At 36.6% G+C, this 20661-nt stretch overlaps 3 protein-coding genes across 3 annotated transcripts; all 3 read right to left on the bottom strand.

The window, feature by feature from the left end:
* Positions 1–682: 682 nt before the first annotated feature.
* Positions 683–1912, bottom strand: wuc (Wake-up-call). The gene is made up of 2 exons (XM_067787014.1): positions 1770–1912; positions 683–1154 (listed from the first exon to the last, which is right to left on the bottom strand). The coding sequence occupies exons 1-2, from the start codon at positions 1813–1815 to the stop codon at positions 733–735; spliced, it is 468 nt and encodes a 155-aa protein (XP_067643115.1). The 5' UTR covers positions 1816–1912; the 3' UTR covers positions 683–732.
* An 8295-nt stretch (positions 1913–10207) lies between these two features.
* LOC137253068 (uncharacterized) lies at positions 10208–12699 on the bottom strand. The gene is made up of 2 exons (XM_067789386.1): positions 12601–12699; positions 10208–10862 (listed from the first exon to the last, which is right to left on the bottom strand). The coding sequence occupies exons 1-2, from the start codon at positions 12644–12646 to the stop codon at positions 10444–10446; spliced, it is 465 nt and encodes a 154-aa protein (XP_067645487.1). The 5' UTR covers positions 12647–12699; the 3' UTR covers positions 10208–10443.
* A 3544-nt stretch (positions 12700–16243) lies between these two features.
* LOC137254159 (uncharacterized) lies at positions 16244–17982 on the bottom strand. The gene is made up of 3 exons (XM_067791894.1): positions 17941–17982; positions 17618–17861; positions 16244–17149 (listed from the first exon to the last, which is right to left on the bottom strand). Exons 1-3 carry the CDS (start codon positions 17980–17982, stop codon positions 16353–16355), a joined length of 1083 nt encoding a protein of 360 aa, XP_067647995.1. The 3' UTR covers positions 16244–16352.
* Positions 17983–20661: the final 2679 nt, after the last annotated feature.

Here is a 20661-nt window from a genome sequence, read left to right as displayed (position 1 = left end):
GAAAAAGCAAAGCATCTGCTTTCATCGAGTAAAAAGCCAGCGCATTTGCGCCTTGGAAACCACGCCACTGCTGGCAGCCTCAAGCGAAGAATCACTCTTGTCCATAAATGCAACTTAGGACTAGTTAGGAAATTGAAAAGCAAAGTCCTCTATCGACAAACGAAAATCAAGCTCTACAAGTCAATTACCGTATGCCTGCTGCTGTATGGTGGACAAGCATGTATCATGAAAATATCAGATGACGCGGCTGTAGGAGTATTTGAGAGAGAAGTTTTTCGAAAGATTTATTGGTTTTCTACGTATTGGCGAGAGGGAGTTCCGAAGAAGATTTAAATATGAACTGTACAAGCTTTATGCAGACACCCACATAGTCCAGAGAATTAAAAACAAAGCGAAAGTTGCTGCCCGGCTAAAAAGTATATAGCAGAGGAAGAGGGTGACCTCACAACAAAATGAGGAACCACATGGATAACGATATAAACTCCCTTAGTGTGACCAATTGGCGCCAGTTAGCCCAACTATGAAGCGATGATGATGGCCACAACCGTTAAGCGGTAATCAAGAAAGTAAATATATTTGATTTCAGTCTAAGCAATTTGAAGTTTTCTACATAAATAAGTAAAAGCTTTTTTATTTGCAACCAACTTTTAGCTCAACAAATGTAAGAAAACAGTGGCAAAGATTTCGAAAAATTATTTTTTATTGCCATCTTCTTAATATCCTTTTATTTACTCACCCGAAAAGTTTTTTAAATTGACCAACAGTTTTTTTATAAGCTTTTGTTACTTGATTGCCAGCTTTTTCTGCAACTCCTTTAGCTTTACCAAAATATTTTTGCGCAGTATTTTTAGTTTTTCTACCAAAATCTTTAACCTTATTAAGCCACTTGTTTTGCTTAGACACCTTCTTAGCAGGTCCCTCTTCTACATTTTCTTCTCCTGCAGGTTCTTCCTCTGCAGGTTCCTCCTCTGCATATTCCTCCTGAGCATATTCTTCTCCTGCAGGTTCATCCTCTTCATATTCCTCCTCTGCAGGTTCCTCCTCTTCATATTCCTCCTCTGCAGGTTCCTCCTCGGCATATTCTTCTCCTGCAGGTTCCTCCTCGGCATATTCCTCCTCATAATCCTGTGAATCACATTTTTGTATAGCCAACGCTGAAATTATATTCTACTATTAATTAAATGGATTTCGAACTAAATCTTTATATATACGTTAGGGTAGGTGTATTTTTAATGAAGGTTTTTAAACACATCATTTGGACTCGACAGGTTTAGAAAAAAAGTTCAATATCGCATATTTTTGAGATCAATTTCCAGCTAACTATCTACATCCTTATATTTGTAAATATGTATCTCCAAACTCTTTTGAGCTCACGAATGCAAAGATAGTTTCAATATTACGCAGGTTCGAAATAAACGTAAATCTTTGCGATCTTCGCCTACCACACCAAAGGTTCTGGCCCCAAATCCACCGCAAAGTAATATTTATTATTTAGAAAAAAGGTTTTTCTATTATAAAAAGTTTCTGTAAGCAGAGTCACCCTTTTGTAGTGATCTGGCAAACACACCGTATGTATTTCAATGGGAGCTTCTCAGCGAGTTTCATCTGGTTTACAGATTCCGGTCGAGTCGACACAAAACGTTTAGGTCCCCTGCAAATTCGTAGTTTCCTCGCTTGGCCCAAATCTCTTCGGAGGTAAGTGTTAGAGGGAGAATCACGCGAAATAACCAAATTACTGAATAATAAGTTCAAAAAGTATTGCAGCTTACCTGCGAATAGCAGCGTGAAACAAACGATTTTTATAATATTCTTCATGTTCTTTCTGATGAGAAAGTAAGTGTTAATATAAATTCAAGTTGAGTGTTTTATTCCTTGAATTTTCTCTCATTTATAGATGATTTTTAGTAGCACGTTTTTATTTATAATATTTTAGATTAATGCAGTGACATGCTTAAAACCCCAAAAAAGATATGAAAGAGTGTTACGCAAAAAAAAAACAACATTATTTGCGGCATACAGATTATATAATTAAAATTCCAAAAGCCTTTTGTTCTGAAGCGTGTCTTTGAATATAGTTTTGCAAATTTTTCTAAAAATCAGATAATGCTTTTCATGATAGACGATATTGGAGGGTCGGAGCGAATTGGATATTTCAAAAAACTTTCTGTTATAACTTAAAATCACAGTTTGCATAATTGATCTATCTATTCAAAGCACCCTAGTTAAATGTAGTTTTAGACTTGAAAATAGCAGAACCAATTAAGGAAGTGTAAGTTCGTACGTAACCGAAAATTTATATACCCAACGTGTGCTCTCATACACATACATATAATCTTTGTTTTTTTTTTTCATGCATATACATATGGGGTATTCCATCCCTTTTCGACCAATTTTGAACCCGACCCCTTTAGAATTGGCTGAAAGTTTTTCTTCTTTTTCTATCTTACGAAGGTTTTTCAAATTTTTTCATCCAACTCAAAAAATGATATAAATTTAAAAAAAAACACCGCTTTTGTTTTCAAAATGCTATAACTTTTTCAAAAATTGACCGTTTGGAATTTTTGTTTTAATTTGTTTTTAAATGTACTTTTCGGAAAAAATTCAAAAAAATTTTTAAAGTTTTTGTTTTTGTAGTTTTTCAGTTTTTCGAGATTTTTCGAATTTCGCCCTTTTTTTCTCATAAAAAACCTCAATCAATTCTGCAATAATCCCCACTAATCCCGGAGTGGGCCGGAATTTTTTTTTTTATTTAATTGAAAAAAAAAAACTTAAATTTTTTTTTTGTTTTTTCCGAAAAGTACATTAAAAACATATTTTACAAAAAAAAAAAATGATCCCAAACGGTCAATTTTTGAAAAAGTTATAGGATTTTGAAAAAACCACCGTTTGCAGAATTGATTGAGGTTTTTTATGAGAAAAAAAGGGCGAAATTCGAAAAATCTCGAAAAACTGAAAAATTACAAAAAAAAAATTTAAAAATTTTTTTGAATTTTTTCCGAAAAGTACATTTAAAAAAAATTAAAAAAAAAAAAGATCCCAAACGGTCAATTTTTGAAAAAGTTATAGCATTTTGAAAACAAAAACGGTGTTTTTTTAAATTCATAACTTTTTTTGAGTTGGATGAAAAAATTTGAAAAACTTCTGAAAAACGTCTTTCGTAAGCTAGAAAAAGAAGAAAAAACTTTCAGCCAATTCTAAAGGGGTCGGGTTCATAATTGGTCGAAATGGGATGGAATACCCCATATATACTTATACTCTATATAGACTGCTAAGCGCATAACTTTATCTACACTTATGGAATTTTTGCGCAGAAAATTAATACTGCTAAATTTCAGTATGATTATACTTAGTTGCAACTGAAATGTGTCTCTTCGTTTTATCTCTACAAGATTCTCAACTTCTATGACCGAACAGTTAGGTTATACACTATGACGAACAAAGATGCGTGTCTCTGCTAAAAATCACAATCTATTTTGTAGCGAATTATTTTACCACAGCCGCGAGTTTTCAATAATTGCCGATAGATAGGTATCCTAAACATTATCTAAGTGATGATAAGCGTGTGTTATTACGCGCAATGTGAAAAAACGGGTTTTATATGCAAATATAACAGACATCATCCGATTGCAAAGATCCAGAGCCAGATAAATAATTTTGCATGTAAATGCAACAACAACGATTTGAGCTAATAAATCCAGATAGAAGTCTGGTTTAAACCGCCCTGCAAAAATTGTTGGATTACGTGTTCCATTTTCTTCATGTTGGAGTACTCTAACAATACTCCTTTGCAATGCGTTTGCGGACCACCATCAGCCGATCATTGCTCGTTTTTTAACGACAGTGATCACGACACGATGACGATCGAACAGAGTTGCCAAAAGTAAAATATTGCATGCAAATAACTAATAATAAAATTTTACTTTGGCAACTCTGATAAAATGCAACAGCGCACTGGTTTTATGTATACATACTATAGTATGTATAGAGAAATATTAGTTTATTCACGCAAATGCTAAATAACATAAGAATATTCGTAGTATAAAATATAAAAGTTGTATTGCCCCCCTTCATTTACTTTCATTTTAAATTAAATTCACTTCGATAATTCTTTCCGACACAATTCCTCTTTAGTACTTTGACATATGATCCTCTGTGGGTTCTCCATGGAGTACTACAGTGAAAGTACTTTCGAAAGTACTCTCACGTATGTACTCTATGGAATACTCACAAACAAAGCGAGAGTGGGATCACCTACTCCTCTCCTAGGACATCGCAATGTTAATTGGAGCACATTTTTTGTATGAATACAGATTAGATTTGGAGCAGTGCTATACTCCCAAAGGAGTATTCCTTACATTACTTATAGAGTACTCGCGTTTTTTGAAGGGCGTGAGCTAGATAATTTTTGAATTTCTTGCCTTTACTTTGGCAACGCTGCCTGTAATAAACCTTTTTTGTTCCAAAAATAGATGTCGCTACTAAGCTTAACGCCGTATGTGTTAAATAAAACACAACGGCAACATCTGTCTATCACAACTCATGTGTACAAAAATATCACGACCTCTGCTTCAAAAGTCTACCTATGATCCAGAGCATTCTTGTGAGAATTGAGTGTGATACGAAGCTGGAAAAGTCACTGGATAATGGCTAGCGTCTTTCGGAAGCAGCTATAAAACATTTACTGTCATAGAAACAATGTTCTAACCAAATCTCGTTGAACTCTCTGGCTTTTTGTTAGACTTTGTTATTAAAAGTTTTGTGAAGAGTTGAAATAAAAGGGACGGACGTGGACCATAAACGAGGTTTCTTAATATTTTCGTACTTTGCACTAACATATTTATAATAGTAATGTAGCTATTTTATTCGTCATAATATTACGCCAATTTTGTGATGGTTAAAACTTTATATAATCAACTAAAAAAAAATGGGCGTAGTCTTCAACTATTTTCCTAAGATAGACATTTCCAAAGACCTCGAACTCTAAAGTGTTTCTAAACGCTTTTGATTTACGGCTTGCAAAACTTTTAAATTGTTTTCCTAAATGTGGGCGGTGCCACGACTATTGTACTAACGGACGGCTGGGTATAAAACCGGCCGTGGCTTCCAACCCAATGAACCCATATTTAGAAGAAACAGATCTTGTCATAAAAACAGTCCGTATACGAACTTACGTTCGGTTAGGTCGACTTTTGTTCGAATTATGATATTAATAGTTTTATAAAGATTACAGAAAAAGAATAAAATAAAAAAATTTTAAGCACTTCCTTTATATAAATGGACAAAGATCATCGAAAAATGTATCTTTATATGAAGACATATTCTTGCTAAACTTTGATTTTTAAATTTTGACATAGAAATTGCCAAAATATTTATGAGAAGTAAAAATATAAAGGTGGAGGGAGCGCAATTGATTGACTAATAATAATAATAATATCTCCTTTCCTACCAACTTTCCAATCCAAGTAATGTGCGCTCCACTTTTATATTTTTACTTCTCATAAATATTTTTGCAATTTCTATGTCAAAATTTAAAAATCAAAGTTTAGCAAGAATATGTCTTTATATAAGGCAACATTTTTCGCTGATTTTTGTCCATTTGTATAAAGGAGTGCTTATTTTATTTTTTTTTTTTCACCTTTTCTTACATTTTCGCACTGTCTTAACCTATCTGTTAAGTTTTATGCTTGTAGCTCAATGAGAACTTACATAAAAATCAATCCCAAAATTCCCTCCGTTCCGTTTGATTTTTCTAAATATCTCAGTCCGTGCACCTCCTAGCGGAACTTTTTATATTGTGTCACCGGCTGTCATAGACCTCTGAATTAAGCTCCAAATTTATAGCCTCTAACTCATCGAGAAATTACTTAAAACCCGGTTTCAAATTTCTAAATTATTATCTATTTTTTTCGATCCGTGCGCCACCAAACGGATTTTTTTCCTTTTGTTGCGTTGTCACGGTGTTCTAATCTATGTGTAAAGTGTCACGTTTGTAGCTCAATGAGAAGTTACTTAAAAATCGATTGCAAGATTTGTATGAAAAGCGGACAAACATTCAACCGGCCTAATATAAAGGAAGTAAAAAAATGCGGGCCATGTCCATCTAAAAAAACTTTTAACTTTCTTATTTTTCTACATCGTATCACTCCTGAGGAATTGAATCGTGGTTATTCAGGGACTTTTTCGAGATTACTTTGGAATTATTTAGAGACCATTTCGAGTCTATATCGGAACCGTTTAAGGACTTTTCTATATTATTTTATGACTATATGGGGACCATTTGGGATTATTCAAGGAAACGATTCGGGGCTATTTCAAAATCTTTTGGACTATTTTGGGGTCGCTTTCCAAAAGCATCTGGCACTGAAATTAAGAGGAGGTGTTATTGGAGGTCAATTAACGAATAAAAAATTACCAGTTTCATCAATATATTGTTTATTATTTAATTTGCATTTCATATTTCTTTATCCAGTCTATGATTTACAATAATTTTACAGACTAGATTAGCAAAAGTTTCTTATACGTAAGTAAAAAGTGTTAAAAAATTAACATAATAAAGAGAATAACAAATGTTTAAAACAAAAGCGGGATACTAAAAAATCAATACAACGATCATTGTTTAATTAGTTGATGGCAATTAGAGCGCGCGTGATTGGCCCATTTAGAGCGTAATTAGACTCAATAGAAAACCTTTTATGTTGCCGCAAGTTCCGTGATGGAACTTAAAACTCCAAAGACTCCAAAAGAATGGGAGATGGGATATTGCCATTAATAATATAGTAAATAAATATTATGGATGAGATATCCCTTCTGCTCTCTAACGTATGCTGATTTATTAGCCTACACCTTGAGATATATGAGGGGGGGGGGGGGGGGGGGGGGGGGGGGGCAAATCAAATCTTATATCAGATAAACAGTATTTCATAAATATTTTTTGTACACGTTCCTTCCTTATGTATCCTTTTCTTATGTACCTGATAATAAGCACTCCATATTATGGAACCATATTCCAACCTAGATTATACAAAGGCATTGTAAAATAGCTTTTTAGTATATGGGTTTTTAACTCAGATCCATTTCTCTTAATAAGGGCCAATAAGGAATATGCCTTGGGGACTATAAAATTTAGATGATCAGTAAACGATGAATCGAATGCAATACCCAGATCATTGTAAAGGTCTACAAGTAGGATATGTAGCAGCACGCACATACACAGCCACGTTCACATGATAAAATGCTTGTTCTTGTTCCTTTTTGTTTTTTTTTTTTGTGGATGCTATTTGGCACTGTTGTACTTCTTAGGTCCAAGAAAAGTGTAGTAGGTGCTAACGAACACTGCGTAAATTTTTATTGTAAAACTACAAAGAAATATGCTTATTTACTTTCAAACGCGCACTTAATTACATCTTTCTTTAAAATCCATATGTTTTGGACAATTATAATTAACAAATTGTGATACTTTATTACCGTGGACAATTTCTAAAACACGACTAAAACCGCCGGGGTAGGTATTAAAGACGCGTTTTTGTCTCGCTTCCAATAATTCGAAAAACTTAGCAACCGTGTTTGTATTCTTAATACTGGAATAACTACGCGTCCTCAGATACCCCAATTCAAGACTTTTGTATAATTTTATGTAGGACCCATATAGATGCACTACATTTTCATACTAAATTCGTTCAAAAAAATTTAACATCACAGAAACCCATATCTGATATTCCGCTCCTCTTTTTTTGTTTCCCTGCGTCGCTTTCAAGACAGCAACCCCGGTAACTTTGACACTTTGTTCAGTGTTAAATGCATGTTCCACTGAGTTCCACAAGAGTTTGACACTGACCGAAGTATCAAACGGCAGTGTGTTAGAAAGAGAACGGAATTCATCTTAACTAAAGGCATATTACTGGCGTAATAAGTTGAAATAAACTTACTATATAATTTTGAGTACATTACACAGTATTATTATTATTATTATTTTTATTTTTATTATTACTAGGCCTGGAAACTCTGCGAGCTTTTTGCAGATCTATTGTGCATGACTTTTCAGCCTAATTTTGTATGTGGACGTAAGTAAGTAAGTAAGTACCTCTTAAGGCTGCTTACTCCATATCACATAGGGATTAAGAGTAACACACCTAGGTGGGAGAGTATCTGCCTTGCGAGAGCGACGCATTCGCCGAGAATGTGAATCGGCGTGTCCACCTCACAGAAAGAACAAATTTGGGTTTCGGATATACTTAACTTATTTAGGTGATTTCGTAGACCACAGTGTCCTGTATAGTACCCAGTAAGAGTTCTTAGGTCCTCCCTGCTTAGATTAATGAGTTTGGCTGATACTTTCGTTGCCGGAAGTATAAACAGTTTAGCCCATTTTTACCCTGGGTAGTCAATCCAGTGACTCTGAAATGTTTTGCTTCCCAGTTACTTATAGTTTCCCTGGTGTGTGCTTTTTTAAGTCCACAAAAGTGCTCTGGACCATAGAATTCTATAGCAACCTGCTTTGCTAGGTAATCTGCTTGTTCATTACCTTCATGACCCTGATTTCCGGGAACCCATCTTAAGAAAACCTTGTTTTGGGCTCTTAGGTTGTTAAGGATTTCAGTGCAGTCATCCACTAGCTTATTTGTAACTGTGTAGGATTGCAAGGCCGCTTGGCTGTCCGACATAATATAGATTCTCTTCGATGTTGAGTCCCTCCGCAGACATTCTCTACCACAGACTTCTATTGCACGGATTTCTGCCTGAAATATGGTGGGGTAGCATCCAATTGGTATCGATTCCTAGATTTTCAAACTTCGATGCATCCGTGAACCAGACCTCTCAGTCAGGGTCATTATAGGGATTCCCTGTTTCCTAGTGTGTCCTTTCCACAATGAACACTTCAAAGTTCCATGAGATTCTGAGCTTAAGGGACATTACGTCACACAGTTGTAATATGGGATTTTCTATGAATTTATTTATTACTTTCATATGCCTTATCATGTTTCCTGGCTTCAACTCCGAAATATTTGGAAGTCGTAGTGATCGTAGTGTTGCCTCTATATCTATCAGAATAGGGAAGGGAGGTATTCCCACTAAAGAACTAAGTGCATCAGCAGGGGACGTTCTCATCGCACCTGTTATGCCAATGCAAACTAGTCGATGCAGTTTGCTTAGTTTTTCTTTTGCCATTCTTTGCGTGGCCTTCTACTACCTAACTAGGGAAGCAAAGGTGACTATTGGCCTTACAACAGTATTAAATGTCCAACATACCATTTTTCGAGATATCCCCCATGTTTTGTCGTAGAGTCGAAAAAAGCTCTTGTTGCTTTGTTTAGGATAGCATTCAAAAGAGCATTCCACGTGAGGGTTCTATCCAGTGTGACCCCTAGGTATTTTGCCTCCATTGAGAATTGTATTTTTCTACCACACAGGGATGGCTCTGGGATTCATGTTTTCCTTCTCCGGATGAAAGACACTATGACAGTTTTGTTAGGATTGATAGACAATCCTTTGGTATCGCACCACCTCTCTATGATGCTAAGGCATTAAGTGCCCGCCATTAAAACTATTTAGCTTTGAGTGAAGAGTGAGAACATCGGACTCAATCTTAATTTTGAAAAAGACAATCCATTTTAATGCCTTCTTATAAAAATACCTGCATGAATCTTTGTGCCGTTCAATTTCGGAAAAATTTTGCAATCGCCTCGCCCTCACGATCCAGTTTTTTAACAAAATTTGATACGACACCGAGCTTAATGTGTAGTGGCGGCAAAATGATTTGAGATGGCTTAAATTAAATAAATTAAACGAATTTAAATGATGCAATATTGGTTGTGCAATTCAATATTTCATCTGTCATAGCAGTTGTAAGTGTTATAAAAGTCATAAACAGTTTAGTGTTAGAAAGTTACTATTGATAAACTACAAAAAATTTTTTTTTTTTATTCGGAACGCTTTAGTAGCTTAAAAGTCCCTTCAAGTTATGCTGAAAAAAGTGAAAAAAAAATTCCAATCCGATCCAAAGTCTTTCACACAGGCGGACAAACGAAGACTACGAGCTTTTACTTTATACATAAAAAAATTCTGATGTGTACATGAAAATCGCGGATACACGTGTTTTTTATTTTTCTCCTCTTTCCGAAAAAGTATATTTGGTTCATAGAACAGAACTAAAGCTCGTTTTGTTACGCAGTTTAATATAGACCAAACATGTTTAAAAACGCAGTAAGGGTAAAACTTTCTGGGTTTAATTTAAACTGTTTCGTCGAAAATTTTATTTTTCAAGTATCTGAACAAACATTTTAACCAAATACTAAGAAATTGCTTAAAACTATTTAGTGGATATAAAAGTAGTATGAAAAGGCTTAAAACTTTGCAAGGTTCCAAAAATAAACTAAAAGGTTTGACCATGCACTACCATTTTTATACCCAGCTGTACTTGTACACAGGGTATTATTTATAAATGCGTTAATGTTTTCCAGTTTTAACGTCAGGTGTTCGTGTTGTAATGCCATATTTTTGTGCAATTTGTTCAGCAAGGGAGGGACCATTTTGTGGATTTTGTGCAACTCCTCCAGTGAAACCAGCTTTCACCCTTGCTCCAGCTTTTTTCGCAACATTAACAGCTTTTTGTGCAAAATTTTCATTTCCTATATTTGTTGTAACGCCATATTTTTGTGCAATTCGTTGAGCTTTATTTTTTTGATTCGCTTCGTTTAAACCAACTGTTTTTTTAATGGCATTTTCAGCTTTAGAATAAATGTCTCCAGCTTTTCTTTTAAGGTCACTTAAAAACCCTTTCTGACGTCTTATAGGTTCGTTTACATCAGTTGTAGTACCATCATGCTCTTCAGGTAGCTTTGACTCACATATAGACAAATCTAGCGCTAGAAATAACGCAAGGAAAGGAAAGGAAAAGAAAAGAAAAGAAAAGAAAAGAAAAGAAGAGAAGAGAAAAAAATAAAGAAGGTTTGTTATAGGTGTGTTATCGACGATTTATGGCCGAGCTATCGGATAGTTGTTGCGCCGTTCGTGGTGTGAAGGTAGGGTGCTGCGCTTACCATACCGAAGGGCCTGAGTTCACGTCCCGGGCAAAGCTAAATCAAAAATTTTGATAAAGTTGTTTCAACTGGAAAAAAATTTCTAAGCAGGATCGCGCCTTGGCAGGAGTTTGACAAAAACACTTCGAGTGTATTTCTGTCTCTAAATGCTTCTTAGGGAAAAGTTACCGATTGTCAGTGTTATTCATTGGCGTTTTATCTACTTTTTATTATGAAGTTATCAATTCGTAATCTTAAAATTTTCGATTTTTTATCGATATGTTTTGAAAAAGTTATCGATTTCGAAAAACTAACGGATTACTGTCGATATGCTATCGGCATGTTATCGTTTTGTACACGAAAACGTTTCGTTTTTTTATAGGGCTTTTATAAAATTGTTTGGCGCATTTAAACGCCGCCTCAGCATTTTTATATGAAACAGTTACCGCTAAAATTTTAATATAAAATCGATGACACATCTATAAAACGTAATACGGTAATAAGCCGATATCAAACCAATGAGAAGCAGATGACTCGGTGATGGCAAATCGATAATACGACGATAATAATTCGCTGTAAAAATAAGCCGATAATAAAACAAACACTTGTCGGTATCTGTTGTTACTGGCAAGAAGGTGCCGAAGCTTTTTAAAAAGCCCGAAATAATCGGTTTCTGATAAAGTCACCTCCGTTTAGCTTTGACTTCAACACCTGTTTGAGCAACACGAGTTAATTTAAAAACATTCGCTTTTTAGACCAACACGTCGAACTTCACGTGTACTAGGTTCACATGTCTTTTAATGTTTGTATATTAGAACAGACCCATCTAGCAAAATGCGCCTCGACATGCGGAAGGCCTGTTAGCTAATATATGGAAAAATTTAAAATTTTGCGACTTTAGCTATTTGTAAGGACATTAACGAATTTACTCGGCTTTTGAGAGTTGTTCGAGTTGAACAAACGCCAAATTCTGATTCATCACATATTAGTACATATATAACGATGGATGATAACAGGGTATGATAACTTTGATTGGATAACGGTTGGTTGTACAGGTATAACGGAATCGAGATAGATATAGACTTCCATATATCAAAAGCATCAGTGTCGAAAAAAATGTGATTAAGCCATGTTAAGCATTGAAATTTTGCAGAGACTCTACCCTTGCCAAATTATATAGACTAAGTAAAGATAATCAAAATAGACCACGCCCACTTTGCTTAAAGGTCCTATAAAGCAGCCTTATAACACACTAACCACTCATAACAAACAACAACAGCGTTTCAAGTGCACAGCTGGGTATGTAATATTCGGTTTCACCCGAACTTAGACTTCCTTACTTGTTTTGTTTTGTGTTCTTATGTAATCTGTCAGATATATTCTGAAACTAAAAGCTTTTTGTTCCAAATATTAAAGTTATTTCGGCTTCAAATGTTTTTTCACGGACGATAGCCTCCGCAGGCAATAATCCGCGAAAGGTCACTGTTCTTATAGATTTATTTATTGTATCCAAGTCTTCTACAAATGAGACGCAAAATATCCACGTTACTGCCTGATAAGCTTAAAAATCATCTTTATGGCTTACCTGCAAGTAGCAATGTAAAACAAATGATTTTTATAATATCCACCATATTTTTGCTGTTAGGAAAGTATATGTAAATACAAATCGAAGTTCGAACTAAATTTTTTTACGAGTTTTCGCTTATTTGTATAATTTCTTTGAATGGGAGGGGTTGGCTTGCTATTTTTATAATTCATTTTCGGGAATGCAGTTGCACGTTCGGATATATAAAAGCAAAATGCTTACAATATTGAAAATGTTGGCGGCCGCCAAGGTGTGTTGGTAGCGTGCTCCGCCTACCACACCAAGTATCCTGAGTTCACGCCCATCACCAAATTTTAAAAACAAATTTTTTCAATTAGAAGAACATCTTTTTAAGCGGATTTACCACTCGGCAGTGATTTGGTAAGCACTACGAATGTATTTCTGCCATTAAAACTTTTCGGCGAAAACTCATCTGCAGATTCCGTTCGGAGTCGACATAAAACATGTAGGTCTCGTCCGGCCAAGTTGTAGGAAAAATTAAAAAAGGAGCACTACGCAAATTGGAAGAGAAACTCGGCCATAAATCTCTGCGAAAGACAAAGGCATGTTGTTTTGTAGCGTGCCTTTGAATAGAGTTTTGCAAATTTCCCAATAGAAATTTGTATAAAACTCCAAATGTAAATTCTAACAATAAAAAAAAAAATAATACGCCATAGAAGCGATGAAGTTGAAAGGCGAAGAGTGAGTTGCATAAATTTATAACAACGTCCAAAATATGTGTCTAGGAAGCCTGTCAAGGTCTTCTCCGTGCAGCTCAGATATTGACGCTAACTGAGTACGCCTCATAATGCTGACCTTCAAAATCTTTACAAAACATGAGTTTTCACTGAGAAGCTTTCCACGGCAGAAATACGCTCGGAGTGCTTGCCAAACACTGCGGTGGGGCAACTCCGCTTTGAAACATTTTTTTCCTAATTGAAAAAAACTTGATGTTGCTTTGCCCGGGCGTGAATCCAAGATCTTCGGTGTGGTAGGCGGAGCACGCTACATCACATCACGGTGGCCCTACAAGACACAATCGCAGCAATTTTCAGAAAACTCGTCAGGGCAGAAACCATGCATAGCAGAGTATCGGCAAAAACAATATCCCGACAAAACCAAATTCCGGAATCTCTAATTCCCGACAAGATGCAATCCAGACAATTTATTTGCAGTATATCCGTTGGATAAAAAATAAAGCAACTTTTTGAAATAACCACACAGAAACAATACCTCATACCTTTCATGCCTGGCATGTGTGTGCATACACATGCCCTACAACAGCGCTGGAAGCTATTCTCGATCTAACCCCGCTGCATATATCGATAGAGCAGTCGAACCATCCTGAATATGGCCAAGGAGGGCTCGGGAAAAGGTAAAGTCATATCGTCCCGATGCATGGAGGAATTGAGAGAGAAAATCCCAATCTATCAACTCCCGAGGGATGATATCTTCAAGAAAAGGTATAAAGTGGAATTGGGAGACAAGGGTACATGGAAGGAAAGCAGAATTGAGAGCATTCATAAAATAGAGTGACATAAAATAGTATGGTACACCGCTGGCTCGAAGACGCCAGAGGAGATTGGATCTGGAGTCTTTGGACCCTGAGCCAAGATATCAATACCCCTGGGAGCATACCCGAGCATTTATCAAGCGGAAGTATTCGCCATAAGCCAGTGCGCTGACTTGAACCTTCAGCGCGAATACTCCAACAAAACAATCGCCATACTCAGTGACAGTCGGGCCGCCCTCAGGGCAATCTCGGCGTTTGAAATAAAATCAGAACTGGTCCTTGAGTGCATTGAACATCTAAATCGACTAGGAGGACACAACGAACTACTGTTTGCTTGGGTTCGTGGCCACAGGGGAGTTTAAGGTAATGAGCAGGCGTATAGGCTGGCCAGAGAGGCAGCAACGACACAACCCATTGTTATCGAACTGTTCCTGCCAGTAGGCCCGCAGGAAGTTAGGGGGAATATATTAGTAGAAGAGAGGGAAAAGAGGGAAATGCCAGACCTGAGACAATTAAGTTACTGTTAGAGGGTTACAGCACAACCCGATATAGGGCATTGATATGCCTCTCGAAAGATAACCTAAGTATCCTAACAGCTATTCTTAAAGGACACTGAACAGCCACATGCAGAAGCTGAGCATACTATCGAACAAAACATGCCGATTTTTTGATAACTCAACGGAGATGGAGGATCACATCCTCCTGGAGTGTGACGCAATCTCAAGATGCAGGGCTAAGTTTATGGGCTCACCATGGCCAGAGCATTCTCACATTAAATCCCTCAAGCCAGGCGAACTGCTAGGGTTCATCAGAGATGTCGGCTTTGATGAAGTGCTTTGAAGAAGCTGAGGGTACAATAGACCAATGGTCGCAGTGCGATCCTCAATTAATTATCTATATATCTATCTATCTACCTTTCATGATTGGAGCTGAGCAATAATGTGTTGAAATTTCAAATTTCAAATACCGGTTCTGTGGAGGATATATACTATAATGGTCCGAACCGGTTTATTCCGACAAATGATCAATTGGACACCCAAATATACCAGTTCATTAAATTTTATCACGATGTCCCAAAAATGTATGGGCAATTTGCGTGCAAGCAGACATTCAGATGGCCTGATGGATGGACAGACGGGCATGGCTAACCCAACTCAGGTCATCATCCTGATCATGTCGGTACACTTATTTGTGGGTCTATCTCTTCTCCTTTAAGGACTCACAATTTTGAGATTCGTGACAAACTTAATGCCCCATTTTCATGAAAGGTATTATATTGTGAGACAGTCAGTCAAGGCGACAGTTTAACACTAAAGCTTTAAAGAATATCGACGTACTAGTGCGGCACAGCTCGTACTCACACTTCTACCAAAAGTACTCAAATCTGGCATTTACCTTTTTAGATTAACTATTCAAATGATGTGAATTTTTCGGAACCTCTTACGACTAAACCAGTAAAGTATGCGTTCAAAAGGTTATAACACAATGTTAAAGCGTTCAATTGAAAGCAGTGAATTAGAACAAGTACAGCTACTTAATGCGATCTTCATTCAGGGTCCAGAGATGTAGGCCAAAAAATGGACCCGGGTACCCCTAGAATGTGTGGGTAATATGGAAATCAAGCCGTTTCTGTGAGCTCTAAAGTAATTTTCATTGTGATATTCGATTTAGTCGCATCAACCTGGCAAAACTGATAAATATGCATGCGAAGCCGAAATAAGGACATGAGTTAATAATACCAACATACCTATTTACATACGTCCTATGCGATTTGCCTGAAATTTGGTATATAACTGGACTGGGACTGAGACTCGGAGTGGAACTGGGACTGAGACTGAGACTGAGACTTGGAGTGGAACTGGGACTGAGACTCGGAATGGGACTGGAACAAAATACATACCACCCTGTGGGACTGGCAATAAGATATGAAGAAGAATTAGAAAAACTTGAGTGAACAGAAAAGAGAGAAGATGACTGAGAAAGAGATAGAATGAGACGAAGATGGAGATAGATGAAGCGAAAAATATGGCGGGACGAGTGAATACAAAGATTAGGAAAAAGTGTAGAGGGGCGAGGGCAGAGTTAGACGGAAAAAGATTATTAAGATGTATGGAGATATACCAAATTTAGGGCAGAACAACGTCTGCCGGGTCTGCTAGTACAGATATGGATTTATTACAACTTTATCATAAGTATGTACATATGTATAGATTAATTTTGACACATTTATTGCTTTCATTCAGATAATGATACCGGTAACATGTCTAGCTAAAGAAGTTGCTGATCTCACGATATTTGTTAAGATCCCACCTTGATGTTTGAACGTTCTTTGTTCAGATGGTACAATTATATATTGTTTAGGTATAAATACTTTATGAGTCGGTATTTTAGAACCATATCCGTTTGGTATGTACCAAGCTTGCTCATACGGTTGTGATCTCTCCCATCCACGTCCACGCCAGACATATGCTGGCGGTTGAAGTCGTTTCTTTTTATTGCCATTACCTCTATGAACCGGTGATTCATTTGATTCAGAGCTTTCAAGTTCCGAGTTGGACTTTTCGGATTCGGACTTTTTTTGCTTTGCTGATTCACATTCGAGTCTATGCTTTTGATGTTTTCCCGAAATTCGTTTAGATTGTTTACATATTTCTTTTTTCGGCTTTGCAGTTTCATCGGAATCAGACTCCTCATTTTCGGGTTCATCCTTTTCAGGTTTCGGCTTTTCAGTTCTGTTCGGTTTAGGTTCAGTTACCGGCCTTTTTGAGTCGAGTTCATCCTCCTTCGATTTCTCAGGGTCAACTTTAGTGCTTTCTAGTTCTTTTGGTACAATTTCAGGCTTTTCTGAGCTATTTTTAGATGTTGCTGATGCCGTTTCATTCGGTTTAGGCTCTCTAATTTCAGATTCTTTCTGATAAGGTTTAGGCTTATTAATTTTTTTCGGTGCAGGTTCAGTCTTTTTCGGTTCAGCTGTAGGCTCCTCCGACTTTTCAGGGCCAGCCTTGAAGTTTTCTGATTCTTTCGTTTCAGCTTCAGGTTTTTCTGAGTCATTCGGTTGGGGTTCTTTCTTTGCTTCTTTCAACTCTGGTTCAGCCTTTGCAATTTCTTTTGGTTTGGTTTTAGGCGTTGTTGTTTCTACTTCCTCTTTGGTTTCAGGTTTTTCTGAGTCATCCGGTTGGGGTTCTTGCTTTGCAGACACTGCCGTTCCAGGTTTGTCCGCTTTAGGACCATCATTTTCTTTCTTTGCTTCTTTCAACTCTGGTTCAGCCTTTGCAATTTCTTTTGGTTTGGTTTCAGGCGTTGTTGTTTCTACTTTCTCTTTAGTTTCAGGTTTTTCTGAGCCATTCGGTTGGCGTTTTTGCTTTTCAGACACTGCCGTTCCAGGTTTGTCCACTTTAGGACCATCATTTTCTTTCATTGCTTCTTTCAATTCTGGTTCAGCCTTTGAAATTTCTTTTGGTTGGGTTTCAGGCGTTCTTGTTTCTACTTTCTCTTTAGCTTCAGGTTTTTCTGAGTCATTCGGTTGGGGTTCTTGCTTTTCAGACACTGCCGTTCCAGGTTTGTCCGCTTTAGGGCCATCATTTTCTTTCTTTGCTTCTTTCAACTCTGGTTCAGCCTTTGAAATTTCATTTGGTTTGGTTTCTGGGGTGTTTGTTTCCACTTTCTCCTTATCAGACACATTCGCTTCGGTTTCAGGTTCATTCGACTCACATCTTTGTGCAACCAACACTAAAAGTATAATTTGAGACTAGTAAGGTATATGGAAATTGGCACACATCGTCTATGATTTTGTAAAATTACAAGAAAGCTGATTCACACTTACCTACAAACAGCAATGTTAAACAAACAGTTTTAACAAAAGGCGGCATATTGTTGTACTTCTTCAGACTGAATCATCCTTTTTATCTTCCTAGCATTTATATAGCGCTAGAGAAGCAAAAACAGTTTTACTTAATATACCTAGTTGTCAAGTGCATCAAAATGCTGGGAATCAGAATGCCCGTCTGTTTTAAGCGACAGTACCTACGAGGAGATTTAAAACCCAGCTTGTCTGTCAATTTGCGTCGTGTAGTTTTTAAATTTTTTTCTGCAGAAGCAACAATATTTTATGTCTCGGTCGAACGATATTCGCAGACGAAAAGGAAAAAGAAGATCAATATTATAACAATGTCGATAATAATGAGGATGCTAATAATGACACTTATGATTATCATAACAGTTGCAAACCCAAGTTAAGAAAAGAAAGTAAGAAAGGAAATCGCAGGAGAGTAAGAAAGGGAAGGAAAAGAAAGGACACGAAGTAAAGGAAAGGAAATTAAAGGAAAGGAAAGGAAAGGGGAGGAGAGGGAGCGAAATAAATGAAAGAAAACTAAAATAAAGGAAATAAAAAAGAGGAGAGAAAGGGAAAAATACATAGGGAAAGGAAAAAAAGAAAAGAGGAAACGGGGTGGGGACGAAAAGAAAGAAAGGCAAAACCGAAAGCAAAAACATAAATGGAACCGAAACAGCACGGCATATTATCGAAGTGCTAATGGTTTGTTAACGGTGAATACTTTTCGAAAACGTGTCGGTATGTTACCAAAAAATTTTCGATTTATTCTCGATGTTTCGTTAGTATGTTATAAAACAGATATCGACAAAACTGCTTGAAAATGGGTAAAACATCTGGAGCCCATCAACAACAGGCCAATAAAAGTTAGAAAGTAGAGAATTCGTTCAAAGTCCCAGTAAGCTAGACTCTTGAAACTTAGAACATATTTCAGATCTTTATGATAATGTACGAAACAGTCGATATACCTGAAGAATGCTGTAACGAATTTCGGGGAATTCTGCTTATTTGCAACCTTCTGCTTACGTTCGTATCGCTAAACTGTTGAACAAAACACTTCAATATTCTGTATTACAAAATGGTCTTTATTAGACTAATTTAAGAGTACTTCGCAATTAAACTTCACTTCGCAACTGATAGCGTGCTTAAATCAAACAAATTTTATGCTTTCTGCTGCTTCATTCGCATATTTATACTACAGTCGAGAGTCTATATTAATCCTGCAATAGTAAGCGATTGTCCTTCGTTGCTTCAATTACATTCGGCATTAATTTCTTAACGCAAAGTCTGGTTCCATTGCACAATTTTGGTGGGTTTAAATTCAGAAGAAGCATGATTGGTGGTTCTAAAGAGTTTAGAAATTCAACTGGATAATTAACAATTTGATCTTCATCTGTAACTGTGTCGATCGATTTATATTTCGTCACTTCAACAGGAATTTGGTTTTGAATACGATCATTGATTTTGTTAACATGATCATTTTTGGGAGCTAAGATTGCTCGTTCGCATAGCCAAAAAAAATTTTAATTTAAAATTCTTAATTGTGTAATATGAAAAACCTTCGTCTTTATCGAAGGAACCAAAATTTGGTGATGATTGAGGTGTGGGAAATACGTGTCCATAGGTAGCACACACACAAAGAATTTGATTTTTATAGAAGATGTAGATAGACTGACGCTTACAAATTTTTTTAACGGTGGCAGATTATTAAACGTCCAAAAGGAATAACAGCCAAACTCAACAATGCAGTCAAACTTTAGGTGTTAAAATAATCTAAGTTTCTACGGCAGCCATAGTTCTGAAAAATCCCATTTGTAGGGAAGATGCCACCCAATTCCACATTTTACTGGAGGTGTTAGAACTTAACGTCATACAGCTCCTTACCAATTTTCATTAGCCTATCATTACTACATCAAGAGATATGCAGTATGATATATTCCATTTGTATGGGAAGTGCCACTCCCCCTTTCTTCTAATTCCACATTTTCTTGGAGATGTTAGGGATTGACTTCATGGCATGTATACCTTCAGAGTTATGCAGTACCAAAGATTCTATTTGTATGGGAGGTGCCACGCCCCTTTTATATATATCGAACTTATTTTTTGCATAAAACATTCGTGTTGATTGAAGGAACTTATAGCCAAAATTTGGTGATAATTGAAGTGTGGACAATACGTTTCCATTGCAAACACACACACACACAGAACTTGATTTTTATATATGTGACCCGGCCTATGAAAAGCTGGTTAATGACTCAAAAAAGAAATTGAGAGAAACAGCTCTTAAAGATAAACAAAGCATTTCTTCAGTTTCTTAGTAGTTTTTTTTTTTTGCATTATGAACAGTCATGCCCAAATGCAAAGCACAAATCAGTTTCTGACCGATATTTTGGCTCCATTGCCATCGAAAAAAATGCTATGAAAAAAATCGGAGGATGCTTCACCAGCCACCAAAGTGGCATCGAAGGAACCAAAGGCTTCATCGTCTTTCATTTGTGCCCTTCTTTCTCTACATTTTTAGTACACTTCTAAGTAAGTTAGGACTTTCTAGTTTTCACCACGTGAAAGAGCGTCTCAAAAACTATCGAAACCAGTGGAAAATTGTTTGAGTCATAACCCACCTTTTATAGACCGGGTCACATACATAGATGCCTTTCCATTATATTGCTACTATGACCAATACCAGCAACTGGGTATATTATTTTCAGTTTCAGTCAAA

Source organism: Eurosta solidaginis, chromosome 5 (genome assembly GCF_040869045.1).
Source record: "Eurosta solidaginis isolate ZX-2024a chromosome 5, ASM4086904v1, whole genome shotgun sequence".
Taxonomy (NCBI): domain Eukaryota; kingdom Metazoa; phylum Arthropoda; class Insecta; order Diptera; family Tephritidae; genus Eurosta; species Eurosta solidaginis.
The sequence above is the reverse complement of the archived record's forward strand: the minus strand, read 5'-3'. Positions and strand labels throughout refer to the sequence as shown.